At 48.7% G+C, this 24,319-nt stretch overlaps 1 protein-coding gene across 2 annotated transcripts in view; it reads left to right on the top strand.

Annotated features, from left to right (window-relative positions):
- Positions 1-24,319, top strand: part of CFAP251 (cilia and flagella associated protein 251) — a 38,067-nt gene that overhangs the window by 1,590 nt on the left and 12,158 nt on the right. The window contains exons 3-17 of one of the 2 annotated variants that reach the window (XM_080985068.1): positions 1,922-2,464; positions 4,308-4,448; positions 5,577-5,686; positions 5,904-6,012; positions 6,614-6,694; positions 8,399-8,476; positions 9,011-9,055; positions 12,771-12,988; positions 16,113-16,304; positions 16,722-16,969; positions 18,216-18,367; positions 19,547-19,720; positions 21,443-21,627; positions 22,685-22,799; positions 24,031-24,194. In XM_080985068.1, coding sequence (XP_080841194.1) covers positions 1,922-2,464; positions 4,308-4,448; positions 5,577-5,686; positions 5,904-6,012; positions 6,614-6,694; positions 8,399-8,476; positions 9,011-9,055; positions 12,771-12,988; positions 16,113-16,304; positions 16,722-16,969; positions 18,216-18,367; positions 19,547-19,720; positions 21,443-21,627; positions 22,685-22,799; positions 24,031-24,194 — 2,555 coding nt within the window. The remainder of the gene's footprint in view (positions 1-1,921; positions 2,465-4,307; positions 4,449-5,576; positions 5,687-5,903; positions 6,013-6,613; positions 6,695-8,398; positions 8,477-9,010; positions 9,056-12,770; positions 12,989-16,112; positions 16,305-16,721; positions 16,970-18,215; positions 18,368-19,546; positions 19,721-21,442; positions 21,628-22,684; positions 22,800-24,030; positions 24,195-24,319) is intronic. The other variant, XM_080985069.1, reaches the window with a different exon arrangement.

Genomic DNA, 24,319 nt, shown 5'->3' with positions numbered 1-24,319 from the left:
CCTTTCATTTTGAAATACTAATAATAAAAACATCATGTTTCTAGTTCTCATGAAAGTATTGATAGGCCTGGAAGTATTTGGAGTATTGCCGGGTGGACACCAGGGAACAGAGATTCAGGGCTTTGCAGTTTGGGCTCCTGCACATGAAATCAGCGGCGTAGCGTGAGTTGTCAGCACCCGGGGCAAGGCAAGTAATTTGCGCCCCCTAACCCGGGGCAAGGCAAGTAATTTGCGCCCCCCCAACCCCTAACCTGCCGATCTGAGTCGAGTTGCTGCTGGCGCTGCCGCCCAAACCACGCCGCTTGCCCGGAGGAGGAGGGGGGCAGAGAGGCGAGGAAAATGCAACATGGCCCAGCAGCTGCAGCAGCAGCAGCGGAGGCGGGGCTGTGAGGAGGGGCTGCCTGGCACGTCCTCCGCGGCCCTGAGAGCCGCTGCCTGCCGGACGCCTTCAGCCCGGGCGCGCGCACAGCTCGTCGGTTCCACGAGACATGGGGCTCTGCTACAGCCTGCGCCCGAGGCTCTTCGGCGACTCCGGAGGCAGCGAGCGCACCCCCCCAGATGTTGCGCCCGGTGCGGCCGGCCCCCCTGGCAGCCCCCACGCTACGCCACTGCATGAAATTGATAAACTATTCAATTTTTGCAAGCACTTAAAGCAAACTGAAAAGGTATAACCTGCAAAGGTCTTCACAGCTGGACACCCCCTCTCCCCACTCTTTTTCAAAACTTTGGCTTTGTGAAGGTGCTGTCCTGAGAGGGATATTGTTGCTTATTCATAGGCAGGCAAGGAGACCAAAGTGGATGGCAATTTGCATTGAACTTGCAAGTACCTATTTATAAGTCTGAAAGTGCAGATTTAGGGACGCAGGTGGCGCTGTGGTCTAAACCACAGAGCCTAGGCCTTGCCAATCAGAAGGTCATTGGTTCGAATCCCCGCAAAGGGGTGAGCTCCTGTTGCTCAGTCCCAGCTCCTGCCAACCTAGCAGTTCGAAAGCACTTCAAAGTGCAAGTAGATAGATAGGTACCACTCCAGCGGGAAGGTAAACAGTGTTTCCCTGTGCTGCTCTGGTTCACCAGAAGCGGCTTAGTCATGCTGGCCACATGACCTGGAAGCTGTACGCCAGCTTCCTCGGCCAATAAAGCAAGATGAGCGCTGCAACCCCAGAGTCATTCACGATGACCTAATGGTCAGGGGTCCCTTTACCTTTAAGTGCAGATTTAGGAATGATTGCCATAACTTAAATAGAAATACAAATTAGAATGAATTATTAGGCCATTTTCATGCATTTGTATGTATATAGCATTGGTCCCCCGTCCCCCCCGTGAACCTATTATATACTTATCTATTTATCGTAACATTTGTACTCTGCTAACATTTATTTATTTATTATCTATTTATGTCATATGATTATACCCCTTGATTGCAAAAAAACCTCCAAGTGGTTTCCAAAAGGAATAAAACAATAAAATTATCAATAAAAACAGCTAAAACATTTTTAAAAATCAGTGATAATCTAAAAGCAAATAAAAACACATGTCAGCATTCTACATGTCTGAACAGACTTCGCTAAATAAAATTGTTGAAAAGAGTACAGTGAAGGCATCTGCCTGAGGTCAATAGCCAGGGAGTTCTAAAGATTGATTCCTTACAACTGCGAAACGAGCATTGTGTGGCACCTGGGCCACTTCTGGTAGTAGTAGCAATGATGATTATACTAGGAATATAAAACATCTCATGATAGTGGGGAAATCTAGCCAGGGAACCTCTGGTGGTCAGTGTCAAGAGCTGTGGCCTGTCCCGTCTTTTGCCTCTTTTCTGGACTTGGTGGTTTCAAAGAGAGAACAGCCCTCTCTGACAATTTAAATCGAGAACTCTCCTCTGCAAAGCAGGGTGTTCAACCCAAAACTTTGTTTTGCCTCTTAGGAAATAGCGGCTAAGCAGCCTTCAGAGGAGGAAGAGCCTGGAGTCCCAGAAGACGAGACCAGCAGCAAAAAGACTCAGGAGTCCCCCGCCAGGGAAGAAGCAGCAGCAGCAGATGACCAAGGTGCAGGTCCTGCTCCTGCTCTGGAAGGACGTGGCCTCATGCACACCCAGAGTGTTGCCAGGAGAGAGGAAGCCGGGAGCCCCAGAGAGGCAGCGGTGAGCTTCAGAGAGCCCCTTCCCTCGGGACAAGCTGCAAGCTCCGCAAGCAGTGGTGGGCCTGGCAGTCCGGCCACAAAGGCCGAGGCCGAGGTGAGCCACGAAGTCAACGCTGCCCTTGGAGGCACAGGACCCTCAAGTGAGGATGAAAGGGCCAGCCGGGAAACGGAGGTGAAAACAGCCCAAGGAGAGAGTGGCCCTTCCCAAGCACCGACTGCAGCCAGCAGCCTGACTCCAGCAGAGGGGCAGGAGGAGTCCGCTGTCTCTTCGGCCCTCCCTGGCATGACCTTAGAGGAGACCAGCAGGCCACTCTCGACGCACCCACTTGTGAGTATTGCTCAGAAAGGGAGCGACATCAGTAGAACAATGAAAGAGAGGCTCCACCTCCTTTCTGTCTTCTTGCAGTAAAATACAATCACATCTTACGCACATTATAAACTTGTGCGACTTCACGCATGTGCAATGGAAGGTCAGTCAGTTTGAATCCCACAAATTAAATGAAAGCAAGGTTTTCACTGTGCGAAAAGAGCTTTTAAGCTCTCTGCCTTGCTTACTGGGACAGGCCATCTCATTGTGCCGTCTCTGGAACTGGGGGGATGTTTGCACAACAAGATCTTGTGGGGACTTGGGCAGCCTTATGAGATCTCGTGAGATCATTGCCAAGCTGGCAGGCTGAGCGGGCCTTGCCCAGTCAAAGCTCTCTGTTTTGCTAGGGAGACAAGGCCCATGTGGTATGCCAGCTCTGGAAAAGAAAGGTAGAAAGGAGTTTGGATTTGATATCCTGCTTTATCACTACCCTGAGGAGTCTCAAAGCGGCTAACAATCTCCATTTTCCTTCCTTCCCCACAACAAACACTCTGTGAGGTGAGTGGGGCTGAGAGACTTCAGAGAAGTGTGACTGGCCCAAGGTCACCCAGCAGCTGCATGTGGAGGAGCGGGGAAGCGAACCCAGTTCACCAGATTACGAGTCCACTGCTCTTAACCACTACACCACACTGGTTTGCATTTTTGCATATATGCACCACACCCAGAACATGACCCCATTGTAAGATCCGGCTGTACTGAACATTTCTGAAAAGCGATAAAAATTAATTGGCCAAAAAAAATTCTGATTGTACTGTACAAGCGTTATTGGGAGTCACCCAGTCAAACATCAGTTTCATTCAAGAGCCCATCTAGACATTTTAAAGTTGTGCATTCATGATAGTTTGTGCTTGTGATGGTCTCAGGGCAGCTCTGTGATGGGATGTAAGGAGGCATCTTTCTCCATTCTGTCCTGCATCCCCCCCCCCAGTTTCTGTTCCACTGCCAAAAATGACGTCAGAGTACACTCGCAATGGAAGCACATGTAACTTGTGCACATTCAGCTTTATGCACTTGGCAAAATTAAAAAGGAGGCGGAAAGGGGGTGAGTGTGCAGGGGGGAAATCTTTGGCAATCCCACCCTCCATCACAGCCAGTGTGTTTTGACTATACACGGTTTTGCTTTAGGTGCGATCCCCGGAATGTAACCCCTGTGTAAGTTGCGGGCTTACTCTATTTGTATCATTTTCTGCTGTAGCGCAATGACTTAATTTACACAATTAATTATGTAAATTACATAAGCTACGTTGTCATTACATTATTCTACCGCATTTATTCCACAATGTAAATGTTGTTGCAGAAGACACCCAGACCAAAAAACAAAAAATAAAAACCTAGTACCAGTCTGGAAGAGCACAAAATTCATGGTTGCATGCAAATTTAATTTATGGTATTTGTGGTCACAATATGTTTTTGATTGCTGCTGGGGGGGGGTGCCTTTCCACACTTTCCATTTACTGCTGTGCACACTTTACAACAGGAACACTTAGCATATTGCTGCTGTATGATGTGATCTGACTCATCATTTGTAACTCCCTCCCTCTGCCCCTCCACTCTCCCTGGCACAGCCGCTCCCCCTCCCCAGAGTTGCCAACAGGCAGCTCCTTCAGCCCCCCCCCCCAATCGCTGTCCTGCTCTGACCAGCCCCTCCATGATGCTTCCTTGGGACTCATTACCTGCACCAGTTGTGCTGTTGGGCTTACTTACCTCAGTAAAAAATGATGTTGGGGTGTGTTTGTGTGTGTGTATTTTTTTCTTTTTTATTTTTTACTAAGCAGAGCCTCCCTGCTCTGTCTTTCTCTTTCAGAGTTTGTCTTGGGTCTTTGGCTATAACAGCGAACTCCCGGTTTTCAACTTGCTTGATGAAGACTACCGAGTGATCTTATATGTCTCCTCTCACACGGCCGTGATCCATGATGTCCTCAGGAACAGGCAATATCTCCTCCAGGTAGGGGTCAGTTCCGTATCGGTGCTGGAGAACCCATTTGTTCTCTCCTCTCCTCCTCCCATCAGGCCAAATGAGGAGGAGGCTTCAGGCCGCAGAGGCAGGTGGCAGGAGGGGAGGAGGAGCGGTGACCTGATGCTGGAGGACAGAGCTGAGTGTGGCATGTGGCCTGTTTTGTTTTTGCTCTGCCAACTTGAGAGATTTTTCTGCCTGAGGCACAGAACAAGATGGCGCCCCATCCCGTTCTTCGCACAGAAGCTCACCAAACGGGCAGCTGAGACGTGGTTCCACACTGGTGTTAGGGCAGCCATCTTGCGCTACCCCTCAGGGCAGCAGCCGGGCAGATTTCAGGGCACACACAGAGCTCTCTATCATCCCAACACCACTCCCCGGCTGCCCTATACTAGGTTCCTTCCGCTAGTATGCTGCCCTCAAGCACAGCGGAGGAAGTTTCCCTGCTGCCGGCGCTTCTGTCTGGTCAGCTTCTGCACATGAAACTGGATGGGGCGCCATCTTGCCCTGTACCAAAGGCGAAAAAGGTCCCATGTCAGAAGGGTTTTTCCTGTTTGCTCTTCTTGTTTCAGCCGCTTTGCCCTACCACCTGCCTGCTTGGTGGCACATCTTGCCTAACAGAGAGAACTGTAATCTGAAGTCGCCATGATGAAAACTGAAGGGTGGAGGGTTTTACTGTAGATGACTTAATCCTGAGCACATTTCCCTCTGGTGCCGCTGGCCATCGGCAGGGGAGGACCTTGGTCATATGGAGCTCTGTTTGAGGCCAAAATTCGTGGCCTGCAGCTCTCATGCTGCCTTCCCAAAGCTGGGCAAGCACTAACTAGGCTGGGGTAAGGACTCCAGGACCCTGTCAGAGCCCTCACGCCTCCGTCCCAAAGTACAGCGCTTACTAGGCTTTGGGAAGGCCCCCCTGTGTCCCATGTAGGGAAACTGGGTGTGCTGCCCTAAGTATGCACCTGCCATTGGCAGTGGCCCCACTGAGATGCATTCCTTGACAGATTACCCACAAGGTTATGTCCGCAATAAAAAAAGGGTCCAACATTTAGCATACCGGCTTGAGGGAGATTTCCCATGAGCTGCCTCTGCAGGGCTCGCTCTCTTCCTTTGACTTTCCAGGGACACACAGACTGCATTTCCTGCATCTGCATAAGTGAAGACCGAAGGTGGATAGCAACAGCTGACAGGGGCCCCCAGAGCATGGTGACTGTTTGGGACGGATACTCTGCGTAAGCATCTGGTGGAGGAGGTTTGCTAACCATTTATTTCTGCGTTAGACCTCTCCCGCATTGGCCTTAGCTGCCAATAGTGTTGGTGTCGCGACTCTTAAAACTTGGTGGGTAATTGGGCACCCATAAAGCCAAGGTCTCGGCTGCATCTGTCCCACCAGGGCAGAAGTGAACCTGCTTCAGTTTCAGAGCGTTCAGTGTGTGCTGTCTTCTCCAGGATTCCTGTGCACACCATATTTGACAGCCACCCAGAGGGCGGAGTCTGCGCCATCGCAATTTCGCATGATTCCAAGTTTCTGGCTACCATCGGGGCTGGGGAAGTGCAGGTAAAGGAAGCATTTCCTGTGCTGAATCCTCTAACTAGGGTGCCTCGAATTCGTGAAGGAGAGAAGTGAGGGGGGCACTCTTGATGGTGGGAGGGGAGGGCATGAACAGTTTTGTTTAATGGGTTATAAGCGGTCAGGATTTCCCAGAACATGGACTCTTTGGGCTCTGCAATGGTGGAGCTTCATGCTTCGGCACCGGGGGGGGGGGCGGGGGGGAAGCGGAGACCAGGCGAGGGCGGGGCTGGCGCGTGTCCTGGGGGTGTGGCACACCACCTGCAGGGGCGGGCAGCCACAATGGCACCCCACTGGGATCACGCTGCCAGGAGCAGTGTGCTCCCCCTGCACCCCTCTTCTTCCACCAGTGGGGCTCTGGGGTGGGTCTTCTAAGGGAGTGTGCTCTGGCACCCATTTTCTGGAAAAAAAGCACTGGGGGCAGTATTAGAACAAGTATGCACCCTTTGGGGTGAGGCAATCCATCAAACAAACTTGTCCCAAGCTGTTAAGGGCCTCAGAGACCTAACAAATGGGCAGTCAGTGCAGGTCTTTGAGACAAAGTGTAACCTCACTCCTGTCCACAATCGTGCTTTCTTCATCACATCAGAAAGTTTGCATTTGGAGGTGGACCTCACCTGAGACAAAGCCTGTCTGCAGCGTAGAAATCCAGCCGCAGTTTGGCTTCCAGGTGAGACATGAGTTTGGTTTGTTTCATTGATGGATGGGTGGGTGGATTGGATTTATATCTCACCCTTTCCCCTCCAGGGAACCGACACCCACAATTTAAAAGCAAAAACAAAGTAAAAGCGTTTCATCTAAGAGCAACTGAGCAATTCTGCCGTGGTATCCTGTTTGTGGTGGTGAAGCTGTTCTTAGGATCTCTTAGATGACTCCTTCATCCTCCTTGCTTACTTTGCATTCAGCCTTCCTTCCACGGAGCTGTAGGCAAGGTACATTGGATCCCCCCCCACCTTTAGCTTCTTGTCAGCCTGTGAGATAGGGCAGGCGGTGACATGCCCCTGGCCGCTGGCTTACTACCTGGGGATTTGAGCCCAGCTCTCGCCATTCCAAATCCTCCATTCACTGCATCATACAGGCTTTTCTCGTTCTTTTTAAAAGCACTGCGTATGTATGGCGCTGTGGGTTAAACCACAGAGCCTAGGACTATTTAATTTTTGCAAGCACTTAAAGCAAAGTGAAAGTGTATAACCTGCAAAGGTCTTCACAGCTGGACACCCCCTCTCCCCACTCTTTTTCAAAACTTTGGCTTTGTGAAGGTGCTGTCCTGAGAGGGATATTGTTGCTTATTCATAGGCAGGCAAGGAGACCAAAGTGGATGGCAATTTGCATTGAACTTGCAAGTACCTATTTATAAGTCTGTAAGTGCAGATTTTGGGATGCAGGTGGCACTGTGGTCTAAACCACAGAGCCTAGGCCTTGCCGATCAGAAGGTTGGCGGTTCGAATCCCCGCGACGGGTGAGCGCCCGTTGTTCGGTCCCTGCTCCTGCCAACCTATCAGTTCAAAAGCACGTCAAAGTGCAAGTAGATAGATAGGTACCGCTCCAGCGGGAAGGTAAATGTCGTTTCCGTGTGCTGCTCTGGTTCGCCAGAAGCGGCTTAGTCATGCTGGCCACATGACCCGGAAGCTGCACGCTGGCTCCCTCGGCCAATAAAGCAAGATGAGCGCCACAACCCCAGAGTCGGCCATGACTGGACCTAATGGTCAGGGGTCCCTTTACCTTTATGTATGATTGGTGAGATAGATGTGGACATTTGTGTGCATTCACACACTATATTGGATTCTGTGAATCCTTACCTGTAGAGACAACAACAATTCATTAGTGTAGCAGAAAAAGGTGTGCGAACTGACTCTTAGTTAATACTTAGGCATCAGATTTCATTTCCCAACCTGGAGCTCTCCGGATGTTCTGGACTACAACTCCCATCATTCCTGCCCATTGACCACACGGTCTTAGTTGGGGTCTGAGACATCTGGAGGGAGGCATCCATTTGAGTAAGGCTGACTTAGGGGTCAAACTCTATGTAGGCTTCCAAATGAGAAGAAATTATAAGTGCCATGAGCTAAAGCATGGGTAGGCAAACTGAGGCCCAGGGGCCGGATCCAGCCCAGTCACCTTCTAAATGCGGCCTGCGGACAGTCTGGGAATCAGTGTGTTTTTATGAGTAGAATGTGTCCTTTTATTTAAAATGCATCTCTGGGTTGTTTGTGGGGCATAGGAATTTGTTCATTCCCCCCAAAAATATAGTCCGGTCCCCCCCCCCAAGGTTTGAGGGACAGTGGACTGGCCTCCTACTGAAAAGGTTTGCTGACCCCTGAGCTAAAGTGTCATTCTGCTACTGCTGTCACCTCTGAGCTTGTTCATTTTCCAGGATTACATTGCCTTTAATTCCCGATACCATAATGAGCTGGTCAGCAACAGTAAAATTCAAGTCATCTTCTACATATGGGTAAGTTGGAATAAAAATGTCTGCTGTACTTTGGTATGTTGTTTTAGCCGGTAATAAGTCCACGGGGGATGTAGGTGTTCTCTGTTTTATGACTGCACAGCTCCAACACAGAAATGGTCAGAATTCAGCCTCCTGGAAATCCCAGCCAAGGTTCAAGGCTGCCTTTGGCCTGGGTAGTGCCAGCACTTCTGAAAATGTTGGGGAGGGGCCATAACTCAGCCTTTGGTTTGCACGCAGAAGGTCCCAGGTTCATTCATTAACACATCCAATGCATTTACCCTCCATTCATCAGCTGGAAAGGTTCCCAGAAGGCTTGTAGATCAACAAAAACAAGACACAGGCTCTGCCCTTGTTATATAAAGACATGGCATGAAAGGAAAAAGTGATGGGGAGGAAAGAAGAAAATGATGTTAGAAGGTTCTTAGAATAATAAGCTTACTGGAAATGGGCTGCTCACAGTGAAGTGGAGGGCTGGGAGACAGGCCTTGGTGGTGTCTGAGATTTGATTCTGTTTTTTCCTCCATGTCTTCTTAGAATGCCGACATCTTGCACTACCATGCTCCGCCCCTGACAGATAAAGTGAGTATTGCATTGATCACCTTAGGAATGTACAGAACTGACACCTTTGGAGGGCCTTTGGGCAAGGCGCCCTCCTACTCTTCCTCTATCTCGCCACCACTGTTGCCAACTGCTGCCCGTCGTTGTCTTCTTCTTTCGCATGGTGCCCCCTGCTTGCTTGCCAGGCAGAGAGCCAGTGAGGAAGCACGCAGTGGCATCTGTTGTTGCTCCTCCTCCTCAGCACCACCCATCAACTGGGGGTGGGGCTCAAATATTTTATGGGGAGGCAAAGGGACCGCAGTCCCTAGGAGTTGGCTCCTATGTTTTGTGTTACGGTTCTGCAGCAAGCAAATCCAAAGTCCTTCAGCAAAAACAGGTGACCAGACAATCTGTGTGCAAACTCACCATGGCTAGACACCCAGAGGCCACTTCACACAATTGGCTGACCCTGGCTATCTCCAGTCCAAGGCCAGTGTTGTAAACAGTTTAAAGACTTGCCTGTTAGTACCTTGATGGCGCAATTAAACTGAAAGCAAACCTTTAAACTGGAGGGTATTTCGTCCCATCCAACCCTGCTGCTTGTGTTCATGTCATTTGACTCATTCTGTTTTGAATGTGTAATTGCTGAACAAATAATAATAATAATAATAATAATAATAATAATTATTATTATTATTATTTATTATTTCTACCTCGCCCATCTGGCTGGGTTTCCCCAGCCGCTCTAGGCGGGTTTCAACAGAACATTAAAAACAGAATAAAACTTCAAACTTCAAAAACTTCCCTAAACAGGGATGCCTTCAGATGTCTTCTAAAAGTCGGATACATCTTGCCTCGCAAGATGAAAAGAATCCGTTCCGCGAGTCTCTTCGTCTTGCGGTTTTTTTGTCTTGCGAAGCAAGCCCATTAGCGGTTTAGCGGATTAGTGCTATTAGCGGCTTAGCGGATCAGCTGATAAGCGGCTTAGCGGATCAGCTGATAAGCGGCTTAGTGGCTTAACGGATCGGCTGTTAAGCGGCTTAGCGGATCAGCTGATAAGCGGCTTAGCGATCAACTGTTAAGCGGCTTAGTGGCTTAGCGGATCAGCTGATAAGCGGCTTAGCGGCTTGGGAAAAAGGGGGGGAAAAGGAAAAAAACCCCGCAGGAACTCGCAAGACATTTTCGTCTTGCGAAGCAAGCCCATAGGAAATTCGTTTTGCGAAGCACCTCCAAAACGGAAAACCCTTTCGTCTAGCGGGTTTTCCGTCTTGCGAGGCATTCGTCTTGCGGGGCACCACTGTAGTTGTTTATTCCCTTGACATCTGATGGGAGGGCGTTCCACTCTGCCCATCAGCCTGCCCAGCCAAGCAGCAGCAAATGGATTATGAGGGGCTTGGCTGGGTTTGCGGAGAGCAGAAGAGGGCAAAAATACTCTGCAGTTGTGCTCCAGAATATATTCTGAACCGGCAGCTCAACACATTTTGTGCAGTCGGAACAAAGGGCTTTGTGCTGCTGGGAACCCGGAGATTAATTAGAAGCATAGAATTGTAGAGTTGGAAGGGGTCCCAATGGTCATCTAGTCCAACCCCCTGCAATGCAGGAATCTCAGCTAAAACATCCATGACGGATGCTCACCCAACCTCTGCTTCGAAACTTCCAAGGAAGGAGAGTCCACCATCTTCCAAGGGTGTCCGTTCCACCGCCAAATAGCTTTTACTGCCAAAAAGTTCTCTCCCCTCCCTCCATTTTCATAACCTTGAGTCAATATTTATTTATTATTTATTAACTGCATTTCTATCCCACTTTTTCCTCCAAAGAGCTCAAGGCAAGTCCAGCTCATCCATGAGGCGAGGTGAGGCGGCTGCCTCAGGTGGCAGGATTCACAGGGACAGCTGATCTGGCCTCAAAGGAACGTGTTGCCCGCTGCTGCTGACACAGTGGCAGCGATGGCTGCGCCACATGCTTTGAAGGGCAGATCTGCCGCCACCTCAGCAGCCCCTTGGCAAATAGGAGGCATTGCTGGTCTCCTCCTACCCTTGTTCCCAAAGGAGAGCTTCACTCACCCCTTGTTCCCTGGCGGGAGGGGGGTTCCTTTTGTGGCTCACCTCAAGTGCCAAAATGTCTTGGCTTGAGGTGGCCTACATGGTTCTCCTTCAGTCCCCACAGCAACCCTGTGAGGTGGGTTAGGCTGAGAGGCAGTGACTGGCCCAAGGCCGCCCAGTGAACTTCGTGACTGAGTGGGAATTTGAACCCTGGTTGACCCAGATCCTAGTCCAACACTCAAACCACTACCTTACACTAGCATATGACAGTCTCTCCTTCTTCCTCTCTTCCTTTCTAATGTTTCCCTCTTTCCTTCTTTCTTTCAGGAGTGTCGTAAGGGGGTGGCCTGGGGTCTTTGCCCTGGTCCTCGGAGCTCCTGCCCACTATCCTCCTGCCTTTTAAAAACAAAACAAACAAACAAAACTTTGCTTATAGGGCTCTTGAGCATGCCTTCAGCCACACAACATCTCAACAACAATAACAATATATTATTTATACCCTGCCCATCTGGCTGGGTTTCCTCAGCCATTCTGGGCGGCTTCCAACAAAATATTAAAATACAGTAGTCTGTTAAACATTAAAAGCTTCCCTAAACAGGGCTGCCCTAAACAGCTCTTCTCAACTTGCAAACTCATAAATATGAACAACGTAAAGTAATGGTTGACTCCATTGAGTACAGCAAATATAATAAAATTAAGCATGTGTGTTTGATAACTGCTGAAGGAGAGCAAAAGTGTGTTCTCTTCTTCAACAGCCCTCATCCCACTTCCTTTTCCAGTGAATAAAAGTATATTCCAGTTTAGTTAAATAAAACCTTCAGTCAGCACAACAAATACAATTAACATTTATAAATCACACAGGGCATTTCCCCACAAATGTACGTGAAAGTGCCTTGGGGAGAGGGAAGGGGAAACAATTTTAGAGGATATTGGAGGTAGGAACTGTTTCCAGATAAAGAGAACAAAGGAATGCACAAGTAATAAGTAATACATTAGGTTGACTCAGAGGCTTAAATCTGTATTTTCACATAAAAACTAGCATATGCAATGTTTTGTGCAAATTGTGCCCTGTGTCTATGCCCAAGTCTTGCTTCCTTCCTCTCTTTCTCTCTTCCACCTGTCCCCAATCTCCTTTGTTTCTCTTAGTTATATGGATGGGGCAGAGGAGCTGTGCTTGCTGTTTGTGCAGCGCTGGGGGTGGGGGTGAGAACCACCGAAAACACACCCACCCACCCTGCCCTCTCTTATTCTCTGGTAGGGACAGGTGAGGAATTTGCTTCTAATGCAAGTCCACTTAATTCACACTCCCTGGAACAGTATGCAAACTGAAACAATGTGCTTGTGTCTGAATTAGGTGATGCAGTTTGGCAAGCAAAAACCTCACATATTATGGGACACAGGTCATAAGAACGTGTATGTTATTGAAAGCGATGTGCAAAATGAGGTGTGTTGGCTTGCAAAAATGTGTCCTTTGGAAGGATTGTGCAGGAAAATGCAGCTGTAGAATTTTTAAAATAAAGATTCGCCAACTGATGCAGAAATGGGGTACAAATTGACCTTAAAATTGGAAAAAAAGAGAACTGGAGAGAGAGAGAGCTCACATTCTTCTATCTCTGTTCTCTGCCACTTGTATGCATTTGAAAGCCCTTCTGTCGCTGGCTGCTTTGTGTTTTGCTTGGTGGCAAAGGGCATCTTTCCCTTTCTCCCTTCTCCAGTCATTCAACAAGGTCGTGGGGATCTTCAGCCAGACCATTTTCCACTTCAGCTCTACTCAAGCCTTTACTGGGACCATGGAAGGGAAGCTGGTGGTCTGGGATGCCGTTTGCCCTCCCTCCAAGTCTTCTGCCGTGTGCGTCAAACCCTACAACATGAAAGCCATCAAGCTGGTGCACTTGCAGCGGGATGGGATCACAGTGCTGGCCATCACAGACAAGTGAGCAGCTTATCTCTCAGGTTTACGTATCACATCTGCCTTGTCGCCTGGGCATCAAGTGACCATGCTAGATCTTCAGGTACCATGAGCGCATCCATGGAAGACCAGCCAGGCCAAGTGGAGAATCCACAAAAGTATTCAGCAAATCCTTAGATTCCATATGTCTCTGGGAGAAGGCCATCTTAACAGGCCCATCCTACCCCTACGGGTGGGGGAGGAGGGGAGAACCTGTCACCAGTAGCCCCAGTTAGGGTTGCCAGACCTTCCAGGGCTGACCTGAAACCTTGGGGCTTGCCTGGCCCCCTCCAGGTGGCAGGAGGAGGGCTTGAATCTCCAGGGGGGTGAAAGGGTCCTTAATGTAATGTAATGTAATTTATTAAATAGGAAGACAACGTGTGCAGCTTGCAGGCATCAGCCCAGCAGTAGCCAGCTGCAAATTATTGGATTGACTCTCAGGGCATGGGGTCTGCCTTCCTTCCCTTGTTCTTCCCCTGTCACATTAACCCCCACCTCTACACATATTGCACAGACTTTCCAGAGTCCACCACCTATGACATCACTGGGGCCCCATGACATCATCAGGGGGTCTCAGGTTTGGGCCCTGAAATCTAAGGGTCTGGATGCTTGCTGACCTAGCAACCCCAGTCCAAATGCAGCCTGCCACTCTTCTGATCCGATTCACCCCTCCTTCCACTACTGCGCTACTGTACTGTATTTAGTTTGGCTGTCATTTATGGGACACCTGGTGAGTGTTAAGAGGAGTTCCCCAGTTTTACCCAGCAGAGGGCACTGCTGCATTCAGGAACAGAGAAAAGTGCAAAAGCAAGGGATGGATTGCATCCCATGAAAGGGTTGGTTGTATCAAGGGCTTCACAAGAGACCTGCCATCCTGTCTCACAAATAGCACACAGCGCAGCAGCTCTGTGAGAAGACCAAGGCAGCACTAGATGTGGTTGCAGGCCAAGCAGCTGCCCTGGCAATGCAGGCAACACATTATTTATCACGGGACCTCCTCTGTCACAAGGGCCAGAGCTTCAGCATCTGTGACATGGGCTCCCTGGATCTGAATTGCTAACTGAACCTCAGAGAGCCAAAGAATCCCAAGAAACATAGTTTAGTGCAAGAGCAAGGAATTGTTTTGCCAAATTCTCCTCCTTCTCTGTGGTTCTACTAACTGATTGCCAGCAAATTTCCCTCTCCCTTGGAAATAAATATTTGGAATGAGATTTCCAAAGCACACCTGCCTCATTCAAAACAAGGCCTGGCCAAAGACGTTTTGCTGCCTGAGGTGAAGGAAGAGATGGCAGCTCTCATTCCATCCCACCTACCAAAACTGTTGAATTTGGCCTCAACAATGGCTGCAAGATGGTTCCCTCTCCCCCAAGTGGTGACATTAAGCTGCTGGCCAGGCAACACGTCTTCTCAGACTTTGGCAGCGTTTGCCACCCTCAGCTTCTGCCTCACTCTTCCTAATGACGGGGCTGGCCCTCAAAGGATAAAAGACAGACATGGTCTGAACAATATACATGAGTATAATAGAATATAGAAAACTGCTTTATGCTGAGCCAGTAGTCCATCTAGCCCTATATCGTCTACACAGACTGGCAGCAGCTCTCTAGGGTTTTGGGCAGGGGACATCACCACTGGGGATTGAACCTGGGACCATCTGAATACAGCTGCTCTACCACTGAGCTATGGCTTTTCCTATCTACTTTCAATGCTCGGTTGAGGTAGAGCTCTTACTGATGACGGACGTTGGTCCTGATAATAATAATGTCCTGTGCTCCCTATTTTGTGGCCCTTAGCTGCCAGTAGAAGCCATTCACATTATGTTTGTCCAGATTGCAGGCAGCAGGTGTGGAGCAGAGCTGTGTGTGTCTTGCGCCCTGTTCTTCCCCCTCTGAGCTGGTGTGCTGCACTCAGGTATGGCAGAGATGCTCCCCACTGCTTGTCTTGGGCATTCAGCTGCAGTCTTGCTGACTTGGATACAGAGAATGGTTGCCAAGGCATTGTGGCACCTGGGGCGAACCACAAAATGGTGCCCCCCTTCCTGCCAGGGAAGAGGGGATGAATGAAGATAATAATAATAATAATAATAATAAATTTTATTTATATCCCGCCCTCCCCAGCCGAAGCCGGGCTCAGGGCGGCTAACAACAATCAAATAATCAAAAAATCAAATAATCACACAATCTAAAAATATTTCATTATAAAAATTAATTAAATCAAATTGATGGCAACCAATTAAGCAAAGTTCTGTGCAGGTTGCCAGAGGAGGGAGTCAGGCTGCGCCCTGATCAAAGGCCTGGCGGAACAACTCTGTCTTGCAGGCCCTGCGGAAAGATGTCAAGTCCCGCAGGGCCCTAGTCTCTTGTGACAGAGCATTCCACCAGATTGGAGCCGCAGCCGAGAAGGCCCTGGCTCTAGTTGAGGCCAGCCTAACCTCTCTGAGGCCTGGGACCTTGAGGATGTTATTATTTGCAGACCGTAGGTTTCTCTGTGGGGCATACCAGGAGAGGCGGTCCCGTAGGTACGAGGGTCCTAGGCCGTATAGGGCTTTAAAGGTTAAAACCAGCACCTTAAACCTGATCCTGTACTCCACCGGGAGCCAGTGCAGCTGGTATAGTACCGGATGAATGTGATCTCGCAGCGAAGACCCCATAAGGAGTCTCGCCGCGGCATTCTGCACCCGCTGGAGTTTCTGGGTCAGTCTCAAGGGCAGCCCCACGTAGAGCGAGTTACAATAATCCAGTCTGGAGGTGACCGTCGCATGGATCACAGTGGCTAGGTCAAGGCGAGAGAGATAAGGGGCCAACTGCTTAGCTTGGCGGAGATGAAAAAACTGCTTAGCTTGGCGGAGATGAAAGATCTACATCAGTGACAAGGGGGCTGGTAAAGATCTACATCAGAATCTGCTAACCTGTGGATCCTGCCACCTGAGGCACTCCCCTCACCTTGTCCTTTGCCCCAGGAAGCAAAATGTCTTTGGTCCACCCCTGTAGCTAGGTTTTTCTTTTAAGAGGCAAGTCCAGAGAAATAGTATATTACCTTTTTTAGGTTTTAATATTATTCTTTGTGGCCAATGTGATGCCATATCTCAACAACAAATTGATTTTCCTTTCAGGAATTTTGTAACCTGTGATGTCAAAGGCCATGTGAAATTCTATGATGGAGACCTTCAGCTTCTTCACTGGTACAGCCAGTTTAAACTGGGACGCATCCGATCTATATCCTTCTCCAAGAAACCTATGTGTCCTGAGGACACCACCAAATTCCCCACTTCTTCCACTTTAGCAGGGCTTCCCTTTGTTGTCAGGTGAGAACTGAAGAGAATCGGGTTTGGTCCCACCCTGCAGGGCTATTTTCTACTCATGGTGATGTTGTCCCAAAAGCTGCCACCACTTAAGGCCGTCTGTGCAGCTTCGCATTCATTTTCTGTGTATATATCGGTCACAAAGAGGTAAATTATATAACGAACCGTATGGAAAAACTGAGATGAATGGTAGGCATTCAGTAAATCTCATATTCACTGTCTCAGCATGTTACTCTGGAGCAGGCATAGGCAAACTCGGCCCTCCAGATGTTTTGGGACTACAGTTCCCATCATCCCTGACCACTGGTCCTGCTAGCTAGGGATCATGGAAGTTGTAGGCCGAAAACATCTGGAGGGCCGAGTTTGCCTATGCCTGCTCTGGAGTATGAATTAAAATTCTGTTTCTTTTTCACGGTGCAGGAATTTTATTATTTCCACGGCGGATGCGTTGGTGATCCACGTCAAGACGGAAGGGACGAAAGTCAGCAAGTGCCTAGAGGAGCCCAAGGAGGGCGTCCATGCCGTCAGCTGCCACCCGAGCAAACCTCTCATGGCCAAGGGGAGTTTCTGCGGGCTCCTGAAAGTGTGGAACTACAAGATCAATAAATACCTCATTAGCCGAATCTTTAAGGGTGAAAGCATCCAGAGCCTCTGCTATGACTCCAGTGGTATTGATCAATACTCCTTCCTTTGCAAAAGGCAGAGCTGTAGCTACGGGGGGGGGGGGCAGGCTAGCCAGGCTTTTTGCCCCGTGTGAAGCCTCCAAAGGGGTGCCATTGAGGCTCCACACTTGTGTTTGTGCATGCAAATGCCTGGGTGTGGGTGTGCCAAACTGGGTCTTTAACCTGTGTGAAAGAAAGCCTAGTTTCGCCCCTGCAAAAAAGAAGTCTGGGGAGAGGGGAGATTTTTGGCAGGTTGGGGGTGCAGGGTTCATTTCTTTTGAAGGGAAGGGAGAGTTTGAGTCTATTGATGCCTTTGCAATAATTCTTTGCATGCATACAGCTTAAGCAATGCTAGTTCTGTAATTATGGATCCTCAAAATCAGATTAACTCTTTCTAAGGAAGAATCCAGGGAAGAGGCCCCATTGCTGGTCATTAACAGTGGTTTTTGTTTGTTCTAATTGCTTCCGCACCAGCAGGGGGTTTTTTTGGAATTGTAATCCTTTTAATTCACATTTTAAAAAAAGCATTATTTCCAGCTAGCTGCTTTCTAGCATTCTTTGTGTTGCCCTCCCATAATTTTTCAAACCTGATTTGCAGGATTTCACTAATAATAATAAATAAATAAATAAATAAATAAATAAATTTTTAAAAAAGTGTACTTGCAGGGCCAAACTACTGAGCTTTTGGAGGGCTACTGTGCCTTTAATCAGAAGCTTCTTCCTTGTGGAGTCTCCCTCTATAGGCTTCCTGTTCAACATAGCTGAAGAATTGCCCTTTGAGTTATCTGTTCCCTGTGGAGGGATGAAGCGTAGGTTCGTTGGTGATGGCTCTATCTCTTGAACAGAATGCAAATAAGAGTCAGAAGTCACAAGTAGGCATTTTTTAATTAAAATTGCTGGACAGCAATAATGTTTAAGATAGCCCTACGGAAAGATCTTGTCCATGCCAATATAGCATTATATTAGTTGCCACGAGGAACCAACATTTTAATTCTTCCCCCCCCCCCCCCAGTTGTGAGGAACCACCCTCTCACCAGTAGAAAAAGATGTTGCCTTATACCAGCCATCGCTGACTTGGTTTCCTCCAGAGGTTTTGTGCTGCAGCTCCCGTCATCTTCACCAGCACAGACTAATGATGGTGGTTGTCCAAAACATCTGGAGTAATTCAGGCTGGGGTCGGCTGCCTTAGATCATCCAATCTTGCTGGGATGAGAAGTTTGCGGAACAACTATTTCTCCCATGCACTTTTTAGGTTCATTATTGGCAGCCGGATTCATTGATGGAAGTGTTTACATTTTGGATTCTATATCTTTGGAAAACGACTGTCCAGAGCCTTTCCGATATTCCAGCACTCCCATCACCGTCATGAGCTTCTCTCCTGACTCCCAGTATCTTGCGACTGCAGTGAGTATTCCTTCCCCTTATGTGTGAGTCACATAGCGCTTTACTCCTACAGAAGCATTTCTTGTATCTCCCCACAACACAGAAGCAGTCTGAGGGAAAATGGAATCAATGTTTTACTGCAAATACAATTCGGCCCTTTCCCCGAGAAGTTCAGAGCAGCATCCGTGGTTCTCTCACCCTGCCCCCTTGCCCCCATTTTATATCCCTAACAACCTTGCAACAGGCCAGTGACCGCAATGAGCTTTCACGGCCAAGAAGGGATGTGAAGCCATATCTCTCCATGCTGGAAGCCCAGGGGCAGAGCACCAGCCTTGCCTGCCGTTGCCACAGGTCCTGGGTTCAAACCCCGATGGCATCTCCAGAAAGGGCTGGGAGGGACCCCTGTCTGAAGTGCCGCTGCCAGTCCATGTAGGCAGTACTGAGCTACAGTGGTGCCCCGCAAGACGAATGCCTCGCAAGACGAAAAACTCGCTAGACGAAAGGGTTTTGCGGTTTTTGAGCTGCTTCGCAAGACGAATTTCCCTATGGGCTTGCTTCGCAAGACGAAAACATCTTGCGTTTTTTGCAAGTTTGTTTCCTTTTTCTTAACACCGTTAATACAGTTGCGACTTGACTTCGAGGAGCAACTCATAGAATGCGGTGTGGTAGCCTTTTTTGAGGTTTTTGGTGATTTTTGAAGCTTTTCCAAAACTTTTCCGACACCGTGCTTCGCAAGACGAAAAATTTGCTAGACGAAAAAACTCGCGGAACGAATTAATTTCGTCTTGCGAGGCACCACTGTACACGGAGCAGTAATGTGACTCAGTAAAGGGCAGCTATCAAAATCCAACGCTCTAAACCATGGGTAGGCAAACTAAGGCCTGGGGGCCGGATCCGGCCCAATCGCCTTCTAAATCCAGCCCATGGACAGTCCGGGAATCAGTGTGTTTTTACATGAGTAGAATGTGTGCTTTTATTTAAAATGCATCTCTGGGTTATTTGTGGGGCATAGGAATTTGTTCATTTTTTTGTCTAAAATATAGCCTGGCCCCCTACAAGGTCTGAGGGACAGTGGACTGGCCCCCTGCTGAAAAAGTTTGCTGACCCTTGCTCTAAACAGCTGTGCTGCTGTGGCAAAGGAAAAACGAAAGGAAACGTTTCATTGATACAAAGTGGGGTTTTTCTTTAATTGTCTTTCAGGATGAAAACATTTCATTGAACCTTTACAAACAAACCATGGTTGAGGGGAAGAAAGTCTGGGACCGCCTGGCAGCCTTGCACTCCCATTACAAGCCCATTCGCACCATTCTCTTTGGGGTTCACTTGGACAGCGATGAGCCTTGGCTCTTAACTCTTGGCGAAGATCGACTCTTGGTAGGTGCTGTGAGCAGGACACAGTTTCTGGTCAGGCTGCATAGTTGCATAGAGATGTGTCAGCCTGGAAAGGTTTCAGAGCGGAGCCATTGGAGGCTGGGAACTAGGGACTCGGGAGGTCAAGCCAGCGGTGCAAGTCAGGTTGCCCAACGGCCATGACTGGCCTCCACTCTTCAACTTCAGCCCTGTGGAGCTTCAGCAAGGGTAGAATACCAAGCTCATTCCACCACACATTCGGTTGAATGCATCAGCATTTCTCCTAATGGACGCATTTTAGTACAGTGGTACCTCGGGTTACATACGCTTCAGGTTACAGACACTTGAGGTTACAGACTCCGCTAACCCAGAAATAGTACCTCAGGTTAAGAACTTTGCTTCAGGATGAGAACAGAAATTGTGCTCCGGCGGCGCGGCAGCAGCAAGAGGCCCCATTAGCTAAAGTGGTGCTTCAGGTTAAGAACAGTTTCAGGTTAAGAACGGACCTCTGGAACAAATTAAGTACTTACCCGAGGTATCACTGTATGCATTTTTCTTAATACATACCTTTCTGCAAAGCATCATTTCCTGTCAGGAGCAAGCCAGCAGTAAACCACACCATGCAAGTTGGGCGTTAACTCTTTATTAGCAGAAACAGGATCTGCACAGGACTGTCAGGCCTAATGAGCACAGCAACGTATCTCCGGTAGCTCTTGCCCCCATGAAGCAATTGCTGAGACTGAAGGTCCCTGCCTCCCTGGAGCTACCTTAGTCCCTTCCTCTCATAGGTTTTTCCCCAAGCAATCAGAGATTGGACTCAGCTATACAGCTGCAAATAAAACCTTTTATGTTCGTTTTAAGTGCAATATACAATGTGACATCAGATGGCGATGGTGAGCCTTATGGAAAACTCAATATTATTTTTTTAAAAAAAGCATTTTCAGAACGTTTTTTATATGTGTGTAGATTCCATCACTGTGTCTGTGTGTCGCCAATCTCTCATCTGTCCTTTTCATGCCTCTTCTGGTTCTGGGAGACAAAGTGAGAGGGGAGCTTGTTGCAGCAGGAGGGGAAGATACTGTGACTCTTCACCCGCCCAACTCATCTCTGCCTCATGGCCTCGCTCCTCCCCCGCTTCAGCTTCTAACTCTGATTCTGGACGACTCTCTGCCACAGACTCTCCCAGCTCACTAAGCCCAGTTACAGTACCTCCTCAGTTTTCGACACCTCCTCCTCCCAGTCTTCTTCCTCTTCTCCCTCTGACCACCCATCGTTGTCCCACCACCAGTCCCCAGGCACTGAGCCATCCTCCCTTGGAGATTCCCTTGGGGCTTCCACAGCTTGCTCCTCCCACCATTCCTCTTTGTCCAACAAATCCATGACATTTCCCTCCTAAGGATGCATCATGGTTTGTTAGTTTCACTAATCTGTGCATTTTTTGCATGCTTTACTTTGGCACGTGCATTTCTATACACATTACTTGGCTGGAGAACTGCATTATGAAATCCAGAAAAGTGCAAATTTTGAAGGAGGGTTCTGTTGCAGTTTCAGAAAATGTACATTTGCTAGATTCACCTTTAAACGTTAACTGGATCGAATTTCTCTCACGTCCCTAGTTCGAACACAGTTCCTCCACACCCCCAGTAGAGTCACTTTCACACATTCAGCTTCAGGGAAACCAAGTGATGGACACAGATGTTTGGACACACACACCCCATCACTGGGTCTCTGTTACCTTGTTTCCAGGTGGAATATGACCTGGAGAAGAGTGTCAAGGATGAGCTGGTTGTCATCCGAAGGGACCGCATCGAACAACATGCCGTCCCCAGGTGCATCACCTGGTACCCACCTCTCACCACAGAATATTTTTTCCTCACTGCCAACGATCAGTACAAAATGAAAATGTATAATGTAACCACAAGATTGTGCAGGTAACCTGGTAAATCTCTGGTTTATTTCTTCCGTCTCTCCTGCAATTATCCCACTCCTATCTCCCTGTAAGTGCTGTATTTGTGTGTCTTTCCAAGTGCAACTCCAGAAAACCAGGGTCCAGCACCATCTCGCCACCTGCACTCCCACCAATGCACTGTTTCACAAAGCCGATTGAGCTCTATGCGGCAATGGCCCCACCTCAGCTGCAGTGTCAGCCCTGCCACCTGCTCAGTTGCAGTCTTCTTGAGCTTGACCTCCCCCCCCCCTCCTGAGCTACAATATCTTATCTCTGGTCCGTCTGACCTTTCATAGCTGCTTCTGAAACACAACCCTTTCCTTCCTGGTCACACAGCTTGCTGACGACTAGCTTCCCTGTGGACCCTGGTACCTTATCCCCTAGACAAAGTCTGAAGACATCTGAGGTCTATCAGATGTGGTTGTACTCCAGCTCCCATCATCCCTGTCCACAGGTTCCTTTCGCAGTGCTGAAACTCCTTCCTCCATTAGGAGGTCTATGGGAAGATACTGTAACTAGGGCTGTAAGCTTTAATTTGTAGATTAATCAACTGACATTTCAGTTGATTAATAAGTAGGAGCCCATTGTTATCATTAGGGAGGAAAGTTCAGAGCATGTGGTTCCTTTTTTACTTTAGTGCAAGGAATGAAAAGCTGGATACCAGGCTTTGCCTACCCTTTTCTTCTGACATGGAATGGTAGTTTATATTTATTAAGTTATGAGTTAATTTGACCTATCTCCAAAAACAATGCATTCTATACCCGGATATGCATATATTAATGTATATTTAATAGATTGGGTAGCACAGGGGTTACTCAAGAGAAACTAGTCTGTGGGGAGTGAAGGGTTGCCAAGGATTTATTAGATGACCACAATACAGGATTTTAATATACGTGGGGCAATGGCAAATATATGTTTTTGTGGGGGCGGGGAGAAGGTGGAATACCTGCTATCCTTCATTATCCTTAGGTGTGATCCCTGGATTAATTTGTTAAAGGTCAGGTGCTCAAGCGCTCCTGTTGTTGCTTTGTTTATTTTAGGAAGACTGTTGTGGGACCAGCCTATGGCTCCCCCCTGGAGAAGATTCTGGTGCTTCCACTCGCAGAGGGACATGATCCTCAGAGACGGTACTTGGCCTACATTACAAAAGACAAGGCAGGTGAAGGTCTTTGGACCAGCCCCATCCTGAGTCCCTTCGAGGCCTGGGATAGGCTCCCAGTTCGACCTCTGCCCTCCTCAAACATTAGGGAGGCTTGCAACCGACATTGGCGATGGGTCAGGAACAGCCGTGGGGTGTTGAGCACATTATTGTACACAATCCCAGGCACAGTTGTACAGAACAACCACAACAAGTGCTACAAGGAACATTGCCGTGATCTTTTGTCTTTATCGTAAACTACTTATTTTTGTCCATATATTGTTGTCAAAGTCATATGCTTTGAGGCACATTGTTGTGACATCCCAGGTTCTCCCAACCCAGTCTGCTCCTTTTTCAAAGCCAGTATGGCAGGGAATACCCAAATCTGCTGGCTTTTGTTGGCCTGTTGCACGACTCCAACTGTCCCCTCAGTTCCTGAACTGCTGACAGATGGCCAAGGAGATGTGGCAATCTTCGACTGCCCTTAAAGGTAAAGGTAAAGGGACCCCTGACCATTAGGTCCAGTTGTGACCGACTCTGGGGTTGAGGCGCTCATCTCGCTTTATTGGCCGAGGGAGCCGGCGTACAGCTTCCGGGTCATGTGGCCAGCATGACTAAGCCGCTTCTGGCGAACCAGAGCAGTGCACGGAAACGCCGTGCACTTTGAGATGCTTTCGAGCTGCTAGGTTGGCAGAAGCAGGGACCGAGCAACGGGAGCTCACCCCGTCGCGGGGATTCGAACCGCCGACTTTCTGATCGGCAAGTCCTAGGCTCTGTGGTTTAACAGGCCTCTAAATTCCCCAAAGAGGTCTTCTTGCTCAACTTACCGGCTATGGTGGGAACACCAGTGGAGAATTCCTTGGCCTTAACACCAAGGATGGGGGAATCCCTGGCCTTCCATACATAGAACTGAATTCTAGAATTGTAGAGTTGAAAAGGACCCTGAGGAACATCTAGTCCAAACCCCTACATTGCAGGAATATGCGGCTGTCCCATACGGGGATTGAACTTGCAACCTTGGCATTCTCAGCACCAACCAACTGAGCTATTTCTCCATGTTGGACTCCAACTCCCATCAGCCTCAGCCAGCCCGGCCAGTGGCCAAGGGTGATGGGAGCTGTAGTCTGGCATCATCTGGTGGGCGGCAGGCTCCCCATCCCTGGTGTACACTCTAGGCTGTGGAGTGGGGAGGCGGACTAGGTGAGTCTTTGGGGAGAGTCACATCAGGTTTTCTGGATTCTTCCCTAGGTCGGCCTGCAGATGCTGCCCATAGATGGGAACCCGCACAAGTCCTCAGCTTTCATTTGCCACCCTTCAGGCGTCACCAACTTGGAGTGCTCCTACGACGGGTGCCACCTCTTCACGACGGGGGGTAACGACTTAACTGTGATGAAGTGGGACATTAATTTAGTGTAAGTCGCAGCAGAGCTTTCACTTCCCCTGATCAATGCTGGGATGGCCAGCAAGGTTGACTTGCAGAGCAAACCACTGAGGGTTCTGGGAGGAGGGAAGCAATTCAGTCCGATTTACATTTAAA

Source organism: Podarcis pityusensis, assembly GCF_964106645.2.
Source record: "Podarcis pityusensis genome assembly, chromosome: 16".
NCBI classification, from domain to species: domain Eukaryota; kingdom Metazoa; phylum Chordata; class Lepidosauria; order Squamata; family Lacertidae; genus Podarcis; species Podarcis pityusensis.
Note: the sequence above shows the minus strand (reverse complement) of the source record. Positions and strands in the feature narration are given on the sequence as shown.